Raw genomic sequence first — 12887 nt, forward strand, 5'->3', positions numbered from 1 at the left:
AACCTAAATTAATTTTCATACTAATATGATTATCAAAGTAACACTGCTTTTTTTTTTCACTTTTTTGAAGGAAAAAAATCTGACATAGCCACAGTGATGCCTATACTCAGGCTCAGAAAATAAACACTGACTGTTTAAAAGGCAGTTAAGGGCGGATGTCTGACACAGCAGTTAAGATGCACCACTTGGGAAGTCCTGAATTCAACTCAGCACTCTGCTTCTGATCCAGCTTCCTGTTGCTGTGCAACTTGGGAGACAGCAGGGTCGCTACCACCCGTATCAGAGACCTGGCTTGAGTTTCAGGCTCCTGGCTTCAGCCTGGCCCAACTCCAGCTGTTCTGGGCATTTGGGGAGTAAACTAGTAGATGAAAGAGTTCTCTGTCTCTAGGGCTGGCATTGTGGCGCAGCAGGTTAAGCCACGGCCTGAAGTGCTGGCATCCCATATGGGTGCCGGTTCAAGTCTTGGCTGCCCCACTTCTGTTCCAGCTCCCCTGGAACATGCATCTGGGAAAGCAGCGGAAGATGGCCCAAGTCCTTGGGCTGCTGCACCCACATGGGAGATCCAGAAGAAGCTCCTGGCTTCAGCCTGACCCAGTGCTGGCCACTGAAGCTACCTGGAGCGTGAACCAGAAGATGGAAGATAGTTCTCTCTTTGTCCTTCCCTCTCTCTGATCTCTGCCTAGCAAACAAATAAATCTTAAAATATATATATATATATATATAGAGAGAGAGAGAGAGAGAGAGAGAGAGAGAGAGAGTTCTCTGCTTTTCAAATTAAATGACCAAAAAAGGGAGGCAGTTAAGAAAAAGGGGCCAGCGCTATGGCACAGTGGGTAAAGCCACCACTTGTGACACTGGCCATCTCATAAGGGTGCTGGTTCATGTCCCGGCTGCTCTACTTCTGACCCACCTCTCTATAATGGCCTGGGAAATCATTGTCGGGGCCCCTGCCACCCTTGTGGGAGACCCTGTGAAGTTCTTGGCTCCTGGCTTCAGCCTAGCCTAGCATGGCCATTGAGGCCATCTGGGGAGTAAGCCAGCTGATGGGAGGACTTCTCTTTTCCCCCAATACCCTGTAACTCTGACTTCCAAAATAAATAAATCAATAGCGAAAGAAAGAAAAAGGAAAAAGAGCAAAGAAAAGAAAAAATAAAAGCAAAACAAGGGCCAGTATATTAACAGCAGCAGCATCCCATATCAGAGTGCTAGGTCGAGTCCTGGCTACTCTACTTCTTGCTCCAGGGAAAGCAGCAGCCAGTAGCCCAACTGCTTGGGCCCCTGCGACCTATGTGGGAGACAAAAATGGAGTTCTGAGCTCCTGGCTTCAGCCTGGCCCAATCCTGGCTGTTGTGGCCATTTGGACAATGAACCAGAGAATGAAACATCACTCTATCTTCCAAATAAAATGAATCTTAAAAAAAAGAAAAACAACCCCACACACACATTAGCCACTGTTCTGCAGGTACAAGATTAGACCATACTTTAAAAAATTCTTCATATATAAATTAATGTAGAAAATCAAATTTTAAAACAGCTTTCATATGCACAAAGCTGTTCAGCTGCCCCTAACTCTCACCGAAAATTACAAATTTAACTCCAGCAAAACACCTACTCACTCAACTTCCTGGTTAAAATGCTAGAGCCATAATGAGCCTGGAGGAGAAAACAAGTATTTAAGCTAGTTCAAGTGAAAGTGGTTTGTACAATATCCTGCTATATTTTCTGAAGTTTCTTAATTTTTCCTGAGCTAAGTAAACAGTGACTTCTAAACAAATAAAATTTATCCAAATTACAGTAATCCTTGACTATTTGACATGATAAAACTACACAGTCTATGATAATCCCACTCCTGGGACATGGCGGACTTACCGGATTGCTTCTGGGGCAGAAAGGGTCATGTTCTTGCCCTCTCTTTTCTGCCAGCTGATTTAAGTACTCTGCCATTCTTTCTTTCCGTTTTCTTTTCATCCACACTTGAATCTCTCTCCTCTCTCTCTCAGTTCTTTGTGGACGCCTGCCAGAACAACGCTGAATCCTGAGAAACAGAACAAGATTTCGTTTACTTTTACATTTTCATGCAGATAGGAAGTACCATGACTAACTACTGTGTACTTGGAGTCTTCCCCTGCTCTAGGCAGTTCGCTAAAATCTGCTCCCTGAAATCCACTGAAAAGGGTCTCAGAATGATCAAATTCCCTATACATTTGCTTTAAGCTCTTTTCTCTTTACACTCTCTCTGGAACTTTTTTTTTTTTTAATTATTTATTTACTTATCTGAAAGGCAGAATGAGAGAAGGAGAGACAGAGAGGGAGATCTTCCATCTGCTATGAATCCCTGAATGGTCCTAATAGCCAGGGCAGGCTGAGGCTGAAGTCAAGAACTCCATCTGGGCCTCCCACGTGGGTGGCAGAGACCCAAACACTCGGGTGCACTTGCCATCCTCTGCAGCTTTCCCAAGCACATTAGCAGGAACCTGGCTGGGGGCGCAAAGTAGCTGGGACTGCACCACAAGCCTGGATTTTAACTCTCAAACATACGTGGTCTCCTACATGGCTCCACTCTGCTCACCATTTCACTATTCCAGTCCTAACGGTTTTGTTTTAGATTTTCTTATCTATAATCTATATCCTAGACTCCATCACTTCCAGAACTTGTAACGCAGAGGGAACTGTTCTGGATCTCCCCAGCTCCTGCTCAGTTTCATGTCCCACGTCCACAGTCTGGCCAAGTCAATGACCAGGCACGGCAGGAACGGTTGGGTTGGCCCATTCCTGCAGGACACGGGTGACTCTGGGTGACTCTTGGCTCTCTGTCTCCCTAACCTTCTTTTCTTCCCTCTCTCCTTAAAAAGAAGGCCTCAGATCTTCTTCTTCTTCTTCTTCTTCTTTTTTTTTTTTTTTTTTTTGACAGGCAGAGTGGACAGTGAGAGAGAGAGATAGAGAAAGGTCTTCCTTTTGCCGTTGGTTCACCCTCCAATGGCCACCGCGGCCAGCGCACCGCAGCCGGCACACCACGCTGATCCGATGGCAGGAGCCAGGTACTTCTCCTGGTCTCCAATGAGGTGCAGGGCCCAAGCACTTGGGCCATCCTCCACTGCACTCCCGGGCCACAGCAGAGAGCTGGCCTGGAAGAGGGGCAACCGGGACAGAATCCGGCGCCCCGACTGGGACTAGAACCTGGTGTGCCGGCACCGCTGGGCGGAGGATTAGCCTAGTGAGCTGCAGCGCCAGCAGGCCTCAGATCTTCATTGTGGTCTAATGTCTGAGCTGAGTCCTAAGTGGAGCAGCCAGGACACGAACCGGCTCCCATATGGGATGCCAGGACTGCAGGTGGTGGCTTTTTACCTGCTATGCCACAGGGCTGGCCCACAGCCATGAGTTTCTACAGATCCTTTAGGATACAGCTCAAACTCTGGTGAAGTGCTGCCTTTGACTCTCCTGCCCTGGACCCCTTCAGCACACTGACATAACTTGGTCTTACATTTCTATCTCCAATCAGGAATAGAAAAAAAATTTTGTTATTTATCACTCTTGACATTTTTCCCCAAAGACTTATCTATTTGAAAGGCAGAGTCACAGAGAGGCAGAGACAGAGAGAGGGGTCTTCTGTCCACTAATGGCACCAACAGCTGGTACTGGGCCGACTGGCAGCCAGGAGCCAGGAGCTTCTTCTGGGTCTCCCACAGGGGTACAGGTCCCAAGCACTTAGACCATCCATCCTCTGCTGCTTTCCCAGGCCATAGCAGAGAGCTGGATTGGAAGTGGAGCAGCCGAAACTCATAGACAGTACCCATATGGGATGCCAGCACTGCAGGCAGTGGCTTTACCTGCTATACCACAGTGCCAGCCCCAACTTTTGACATTTAATAGACTTAATGAAATATTTATGTCATCAACTTAAAAACAGCAGAAAGAAACTGGTGCTATGGCACAGGTTAAGTCAATATTCATCTCTCTCTCTCCCCTCTCTCCAACTCTGCCTTTAAAATAAATCAGTCTTTAAAAAAAATATTGAAGGTAATTAAATGTGCTAGTTTAGGCAGTTAGGGTTTACAATGTTGTGATAGAAGGCCATAATATAGCAGATAAAGTCCACTAAATAAATAATCGTTTATTTTTCTCGGGGTGGGGGGTAGACTGTTTTCTGGTCAGTCTTTAAAGTCTGATTATAACACTATTTTTACTGAGGCAGTAAGTGGAACTGAGCTAGGAAATAAAGAAGTATAGCTGCTCCTTGTAAAGCTGACTCTATAAAAGTCAAGAAGTGAGGCTTGTGGCCTAGCAGGTTAAGCCACCACCCAAGATGCTGGCATCCCATATGGGTGCCAGTGGGGGACCCAGCTTCTCTACTTCGTTTTTTTATTGATACTCCAATCTTTAGTTAAAACTCTAATGTGCCAACTTGGCATTTTCCACTAGTTTGGGGAGCGGAACCCTTCACTAGCTTTACGAACTTTTGCTTAGGTGCTGCCTGTACAGGAGCTTTAGCAGCAGCCATTGCTATCTTTTTAGATGCCTGCTTAGCTTTTTTGGCTTCCTTGGCAGCCCTGATAGCTTGTTCTCATTGAGTCTGACTTCAGGTTTCTAACTTCTCTTGGCCGTTATATCAGCAAGAGATGCACCAGTGATGGCCTCTGGAATCTGACTGCATGGCGAGTTCGTTTCTTTTGGATTTCTTCCGGCTGCCCCTTTTATGTTTTCTTCTGTAGAGGACAGTGCAGTTTATCTGCCAAGGATTCCTCTTGGAAAGAAACTCAGACTTGCATTCTGTGTTAAGAAATGAGAACACCTTCCCATCAGTCCTCATGGTGCCTCCCGTGGCTGGGATCGATCGTGCACCCACTGCAGCTGCACAGCTCGACCTTCATGGCAGTGGCTCCCCATGGCAAAGGCTGCTCCCCTCCTGATCCAGCTCCCTGTAAATGCACCTGGGAAAGCAGTGGAAGCTGGCCAAGTGGTTGGGCCCCTGACACCCATATGGGAGATCCAGAAGGACTTCCAGGCTCCTGGCTTCAGCCTGGCCCAGCCGTGACTACTGGAGACAGTTGGGGCACAAACCAATGGATAGGAGACCTCTGTCTGTCTCTTCCTCTCTCTGCCTTCCAAATAAAGGCAGGGAGGCAGCAGGCAGGCAGCAGGCAGGCAGGGCTGGAAGGCGAAGAGAAGGGAACTAAAGGGGAGGGGAGGGAGGAGCAGAGGAGGGAGGAGATGAAATGTATGACAGAGTGTTGAGACCCTGGAAAAACTCGCTGGATACAATGTGCTACACTGAATAAACCAGTTATGTACTGTTGGGGGAGAGGGGCAAATGACACATACACATCACAAAAACTAGTGATGAAGAAAAAGTATATTCTAGAATAGCTTCAAATTTGTTTCATGAATACCACATTAAAAATGTCCATTCTGAACATTTTTGAAACACCAATATTTTCAATGGGTTAAAAGTGAATTCTTGGGGTAGACATTTAATCACCATTAGCTGGCCATATCTTGCTTCACAGACCCAAGATTGATTCCTGCTCTGGTCTGACCAGGTTCCTGCCACACACTTGGGTGACCTGAACAGAGTTCCTGGGCTCCCAGCTTCAGCTCAGTCTAGCCCCGGCTGTTGCAGGCATTTGGGGAATGAACCAGTAGATGCGAGCGCTCGCAAGTGCTCGCTCTCTCCCTCTCTGACTCCGTGTGTGTGTGCCTGTCCCTCTCTCTCTGCCTCTAAGAAGAAAAAAAAATGATTTTTTCAAAGTTTACCTGGAGATACTCTTAGCTTGTTGTTCTGTTAAGCCAAGCTCTTCACTGGAAACTCCACCGCCGGTTATCAGATCATCAATAATGTCTGCAATGTCAGTCAGGCCAGCCACCTGGAGTGCATCGACTGAAGCACTGTGTTTGCGAATGTGATTTGAGAAACAAAAATCAGTATCCACAACATAATGAAACAAAACTAAACATGTGAAACTACGCCTTTCAAGAGTACCTGAACACAAAATGATAAACACGTACCTACTCTTTCTGATATTTTGTCATTCTAATATACTAATTTCTAGTATTCTATGCTTTTCTAAATGAAAAGCCTAATCCACAACAGATGACTTGGCAAATGCATTTTGAAAAGCAAACTCTTAAGGACCAAGAAAAGAGTCTGCAGATTTTGCTGCTGAAATTCAATACACATTTAGTGAAGGGAAATGTAGCAAATGGAGTCTATATTCTAATTGTGTTAAAATAGAAAGGTATGTAACAATTTTCAGTTCTCAGTGGGAATTTATTACATTTCTTTAAACCATGCAAAGATGTATACTTTAAGAGTTCATACATATTGCAAAATTCCTAGAATACATATTTTTACCCAAACTTAATTAAAATCAAGAATTAGCTTTTAAAATATTTACCTTTCAAGTAATTCATCACTGTTATTTGCACCTTGAAGAAAGAAATATTATTAATAAAAATTTCAGGTCTTTTTTTGTGTCAATCAGTAATCACATATACAAATCATATACTCAGAAAAAGAAATATTTTTAAATCTCTGAATTGGTTTAAATACATATTCATCAACATGTTTGTCCTCGTCTTGAATACGCTATTTGGTACTACTACATTTCAGGATTGCTTCCTAGAATCTTGAGTATCCTGTAGAATATTTTTCAACTCCTCTTCCTTTAGTACACGGATTTTTTTATTTTATCCTTTAACTTTAGCTCTCACATATGAATACGGGAGACATAAGGTGTTTGTCTTTCTGGGTCCAGCTTATTTCATTCTTCATTCAACATGATATCCTTCAGTTGCATCTTTGGTACATGGTGTGGAATACCAGAATGCAACTGACTTTAAAACAAAACACAAATGACAAAAACCCTCTAGTAACCTGAAAGTAATACCTTTTGGAAGATATCTAATTTAAATCTAAGAAGCAAATTACTTGAAAGGACAGAAACTAAGGAATGACTTCTTTAAACCTTGTTCAATGTTAACTACATGTCTTTAAAGCAAACAATTTATTAAATCTTCTATAAGTTTACCTGGGAAAGACAAGTTAACACAGGGACTGCCTGTACAATTTCTTAACCAAAATCAGTAAGCTTTATTCCTTGATTACCACAATTCCTTATTTTTCATTTCAAAAAGTGATACTCAACCCCATCATCTATTTAACTTGCCAGAAGCGGCCCCCAGATTAAATCCATTCTCAGTGAGTAATTGTTTCCCAGTATTACGACTTCAGAAGAATGTGCTAAAAAATGGAAGTTAAGGGCTAGCATTGCAGCACAGCAGGTTAAGCCACCACTTGTGACACCAGCATCCCACACCAGAACACCAGCTCAAGCCCCAGCTGCTCCGCTTCCTATCCAACTGCCTGCTAGTGCACCTGGGAAAACAGCAGAAGCCGGCACAAGTACTTGGGCTCCCGGCTTCCGCCCGACCCAGCCTGGCTATTGAGGTCATCTGGGGAGTGAAACAGTAGATGCGCCGGCGCCGCGGCTCACTAGGCTAATCCTCCGCCTTGTGGCACTGGCACCCCGGGGTTCTAGTCCCGGTCGGGGCGCTGGATTCTGTCCTGGTTGCCCCTCTACCAGGCCAGCTCTCTGCTGTGGCCAGGGAGTGCAGTGGAGGATGGCCCAAGTGCTTGGGCCCTGCACCCCATGGGAGACCAGGATAAGTACCTGGCTCCTGCCATCGATCAGCGCGGTGTGCCGGCCGCGGCGGCCATTGGGGGGTGAACCAACGGCAAAGGAAGACCTTTCTCTCTGTCTCTCTCACTGTCCACTCTGTCAAAAAAAAAAAAAAAAAAGAATATCACTGCTAATTTTTCCTCCCATATAAAATGGAATAAAAAGTGGTGCTAAATCTAAGTCTCAATATCTGCAATGGTAAAATGGAGATCATAAAAGTAAGCCACAGGCCAAGCTTAAACCAGAATCTGTGCATATAAAAAGTGACGTCTAGCACATGGCAGAGCCTCAGTATTTTGCAGCCAGTATCTTGTTTTCAAATTAAAATTCAAAGTTCTCATAATTTGCAAAGTTTAAATTTCTAAATGTTTGTGGAAATCAGACATGGTAATTCCAGTTGTTATTCTCATCTATTTAACCTTGGTTACAGGGAGATACGTGGCTGTAGTACACTTTATAAAGGTGACAATGTAACACACTTCTTCAGATGAATGGCTCAAGTTGTAACTTCCATGAAGTAAGTATTACATAATGGCCTTCACAAATTCTTCCTACCTGTGGCCCCAGTGAACACAGTTCAATAACGCGGTAGCAGAAAGTATAGAGAAATAACAAAGATGAAGACCAGTACCAGGAGAAGCAGTGTTCTGGCCACTGCAAAGGCTGACAGCTGAATCAGCAGAAGGAAATACACAGGTTTTCTGATGAGAACGATTTTCTGTTACTGAAAATTCAGCTTCTGAAATCTTGTCACTCTGATCTTCCCCATCCACATGAGTCAGGACATGCACTAATTCAGAACACATATTACAATTAAAAGAATACACTAGCCAAAAAAATCACATGAAAACAATTTATAATACTTCCACTGGCATCTCAGATATATCAGAAGTTTGTATCAATATTCTGATAAATTTTTACTGTATAATGAATTAATTTAATATGAAACAAAATTCTTCCATAGTAATAAAAAACAATTTAAAAGGCATAGAAACCATACCAGAAGAATAGGATAGAACATCAAAAGAACAGATAGATTTGGAAAAAAAGTACAGAAGTTTTATATATTAAAAATGTGGTCATCAAAACTAAAATCATGAGGAATGGGTGAAAGAATAAGAGGACAGCAGAAAAGAGAACTGGCACACTAGGAAGACAGGTCCAAGATATCTGTGAGAACCCCAAGGGGATAAGAGAGGAAATTATGGAGAGTGGGTTAAAGAGATAAGGAACAGAGTGAGTTCTAACAAACCTACAAAGGACGGTTTGAGGAAAGAACAAAGAACAGGGTGGACACAACACTGCCGAACATACCACGTGAAAAGTTCCCCATGTTAAACCATTAACCGAAGAGTCATTACTACCTCAATGGAAGATAAAGACCTAGACATATTGTTTCAAAACAGCAAAATAAATTTAAAATGAGAAATCTTATGAATTCAGAGATAAAAGGACATGCAATTAGACTGACCGCACATGGTGGATACTTAGTGACCAGAAATCTGGCTCAGTGACAAAGATGCCAGTTAAGACACCCACATCCCAAATTGGGGGTGTCCGGGCTAATACCCGCCTCCACTCCTGACTCCAGCTTCCTGCTGATGTGGATCCTGGGAGACACTAGTGATGGCTCAAGTAATTGGATTCTCACCAGCCATATGAGAGATCTGGATTGAGTTCCTAGTTCCTGGTGCTGGCCCCTAGTCCAAGGCCACTGGGGGCACTTGGGAGGTGAACCAGAAGTTCTGTCTCTGCTTCAAATTTTTTTTTAAAAAAAGAGAAAGAAATGGCAGAAGATAGCTTCAAAATGGTGATGGAAAGCAATGATTATCCTGGAATTCTATATTCAGTTATAAGCTATCACTCAAAAATTATAGTACAATCAAAGTTATTTTCAAAGACGAGAAATTTACCACTCACAGACTACATGAAAAAAATAAAGAAAATGAATTTTTTTTTTGATTTTTTTTTTTTTTTTTGACAGGCAGAGTGGACAGTGAGAGAGAAAGAGACAGAGAGAAAGGTCTTCCTTTGCCGTTGGTTCACCTCCAATGGCCGCCGCGGCCGGTGCGCTGCGGCCGGCGCACCGCGCTGATCCGATGGCAGGAGCCAGGTGCTTTTCCTGGTCTCCCATGGGGTACAGGGCCCAAGCACCTGGGCCATCCTCCACTGCACTCCCGGGCCACAGCAGAGAGCTGGACTGGAAGAGGGGCAACCGGGACAGAATCCGGCGCCCCGACCAGGACTAGAACCCGGTGTGCCGGCGCCGCTAGGCGGAGGATTAGCCTAGTGAGCCGCGGCGCCGGCCAAGAAAATGAATATTTTAAGAAGTATCAGACAGGATGGTTTTTTGAGAACACTGAAAAAGCTGTCTTCTTTTGATCAGACTGAATAAGAGTGCAGGTATAAACAACTAAAGATACAGTAGAAGGGCCGGTGCTGTGGCTCAGTGGGTTAACGCCCTAGCCTGCAGCACTGGTATCCCATATGGATGCCAGTTCGAGTCCTGGCTACTCCATTTCCAATTCAGCTCCCTTCTGGTATGCCTCAGAATGCAGTGGAGGATAGCCCAAAGCTTGGGCCTCTGCATTCACATGGGAGACCTAGGGGGAGCTCCTGGATCCTGGCTCCGGCCTGCCTCAGTCCTGGCTGCTGCAGCCATTTGGGTAGTGAACAAGAGAATTGGAGATTTTTGATTTTAAATATTTCTTAAAAAAAAAAGATACAGTAGAAATAAACAATATCACTCCAATCTCATCCTTTCAATAAAAAACAAAAAACTCTTGCCTGGCTTAACCAGAGCCTCCAGTGTCAGCTCACCTGACCACCTCAAACAGAGGCATAACCACAAGCCCTGTGCAGTCCTCAGCTGTGGGTAACCAGTGGCTCAGAATCCAAAGAAACTAAGATCCAGGCCACACTGCCCGCTTCTGGCGTCAAAGCTCGAGGAGGTTACTGGCTTCTCAGGGGTAAAAACGACCTTAAGGTGGGAGTCAATTACATTATTACAAAAATAACCCTAAACTAAAAATTGGGAGGCTGATGTCTTCAGTTCACTATTCCTGATTCTGGTATTCCAAGAAACAATGTTATTCTTTCTGATCAACCAAACAAGGCTCAGTCCCAGCCCCTGCCACACCCACAACAAACCTTCTTCAGAAATGCTGATGGTTTTTGAAGCTAATGGTTTTTCAATTTCAGAGCCAGGAGACAATTCCTCATGATCCACCTGTCCAAACTGCAGAAAACACACACACAACAAAACAACAGTTACAGATTTTATACACTGCTCATATCAATATCACAAATAATTTTATATAAGTTTTAAACATTTGCATTAATGCAACAAATGAAAAAAATGAATTAAATCCACTCTGAGCTAAATGATAGAGATCAGTACAGAAGAAAATTTTATTTATTTGTTCCTTAACTGAATTAACCTTTTAAGAGGCTCAGGAGAAGTGATATATATATATTTTTAAAAGAATTTAAATTTTGGGGGGCCGGCACCATGTACAGTGGGTTAATCCTTCGCCTGCGGTGCCAGCATCCCATATAGGCGCTGGTTCGAGTCCTGGCTGCTCCTCTTCACATCCAGCTCTCTGCTATGGCCTGGGAAAGCAGAAGATGGCCCAAGTGCTTGGGTCCCTGCACCCACATGGAGGACCAGGAAGAAGCTCCTGGCTCCTGGCTCCGGATCGGCGCAGCTCCGGCTATTGCGGCCATTTGGGGAGTGAAGCAACAGATGGAAGACCTTTCTCTCTGTTTCTCTCTCTCACTGTCTATAACTCTACTTCTCAAATAAACAAACAGAATCTTTAAAAAATAAATTTTTTAAAAGATTTATTTATTTATTTGAAAGAGTTACACAGAAAGAGAAGGAGAGGCAGAGAGATAGAGAGAGAGAGAGAGAGAGAGAGAGATCGTCCATCCACTGGTTCACACCGCAATGGCTGGAGCTGCACTGATCCGAAGCCAGGAGCTTCCTCTGGGTGTCCCATGTGGGTGCAGGGGCCCAAGCACTTGGGCCATCTTCTACTGCTTTCCCAGGCCACAGCAGAGAGCTGGATCGGAACTAGAGCAGCCCATATGGGATGCCGGCACTGCAGGCAGCGGCTTTACCCGCTACACCTTTCCTTCTATGTAACTCTTATGTTCAAATAAATAAATAAATCTTTAAACAAAAAAATACCTTTCATTATAAAGAAAATTAAAATATATTATTTCAAAAAAATAAATATTAATTCAGAAAAAAAAAAGAGAGGCTCAGAAAAACAGTAATATATAATTTGAGAACACGAAGGAACTTTGACTACCATCTCAGCAAAGGCATTTAAAAGATGAGGGGGCCGGCGCCGTGGCTCAATAGGCTAATCCTCCACCTTGCGGCGCTGGCACACTGGGTTCTAGTCCCCGTCGGGGCGCCAGATTCTGTCCCGGTCGCTCCTCTTCCTGTCCAGCCCTCTGCTGTGGCCCGGGAGTGCAGTGGAGGATGGCCCAGGTCCTTGGGCCCTGCACCCACATGGGAGACCAGGAGAAGCACCTGGCTCCTGCCATAGGATCAGTGTGGTGCGCCGGCCACAGTGTGCCGGCCACGGTGGCCATTGGAGGGTGAACCAATGGCAAAAGGAAGACCTTTCTCTCTCTCTGTCTCTCTCTCACTGTCCACTCTGCCTGTCAAAAAAAAAAAAAAAAAAAAAAGATGAGGGAACACGGCCCTGGGGAGATTCAGTGACTTGCTTAATTGTAGAACACAGATTTCCACCCAAGTCTTCAGGCTCCTGTTTGAGTTCTAGCTACTCCACTTCCTATCCAGCTTCCTGTAATGCACCTGGAAAAGCAACGGAAGATGGCCCCAGTGCTTGGGCCCCTGCTACCCAGGTGGGAGACCCAGATGGAAATCCAGGCTCCTGGCTTCAGCCTGGCCCAGCCCCGGCAGCTGCAACCTTTTAGGGAGTAAACCAGCAGACTACTCTGTGTCTCTGCCTCTCTCTGTAACTCTGCCTTTCAAACAGAGTTAATAAATCTCTTCCTTTCAAACTGTCTTCCAAACTTGTGTTACAATTATTACTAAACATTCTAGTAGCAAATCTTGCATTGTATATATAGTTGTACTGCTGTTACAATCAAAACCAGGAGAACAAAGGCAGTCGTTAAGCAAACATTAACCCAGTACCTGCCATGGGCAGCACAAGGCTTAGCACCCACCTT

The 12887-nt window shown here is 44.5% G+C and overlaps 1 protein-coding gene and 1 pseudogene across 8 annotated transcripts in view; both read right to left on the reverse strand.

Annotated features, from left to right (window-relative positions):
- Positions 1-12887, reverse strand: part of CPLANE1 (ciliogenesis and planar polarity effector complex subunit 1) — a 134060-nt gene that overhangs the window by 21952 nt on the left and 99221 nt on the right. For 6 of the 8 annotated variants that reach the window (XM_051853812.3, XM_089312744.1, XM_089312740.1 and 3 more), the window contains 5 exons: positions 10827-10914; positions 8308-8466; positions 6393-6423; positions 5752-5883; positions 1870-2035 (listed from right to left, as the gene is read on the reverse strand). In XM_051853812.3, coding sequence (XP_051709772.3) covers positions 1870-2035; positions 5752-5883; positions 6393-6423; positions 8308-8466; positions 10827-10914 — 576 coding nt within the window. The remainder of the gene's footprint in view (positions 1-1869; positions 2036-5751; positions 5884-6392; positions 6424-8307; positions 8467-10826; positions 10915-12887) is intronic. The other 2 variants (XM_089312743.1, XM_089312742.1) reach the window with 1 other exon arrangement.
- On the reverse strand, positions 4283-4982 carry LOC149122350 (large ribosomal subunit protein eL24 pseudogene; annotated as a pseudogene).

This window comes from Oryctolagus cuniculus, chromosome 14 (assembly GCF_051225735.1).
Source record: "Oryctolagus cuniculus isolate XC-2025 breed Fujian yellow rabbit chromosome 14, ASM5122573v1, whole genome shotgun sequence".
Taxonomy (NCBI): domain Eukaryota; kingdom Metazoa; phylum Chordata; class Mammalia; order Lagomorpha; family Leporidae; genus Oryctolagus; species Oryctolagus cuniculus.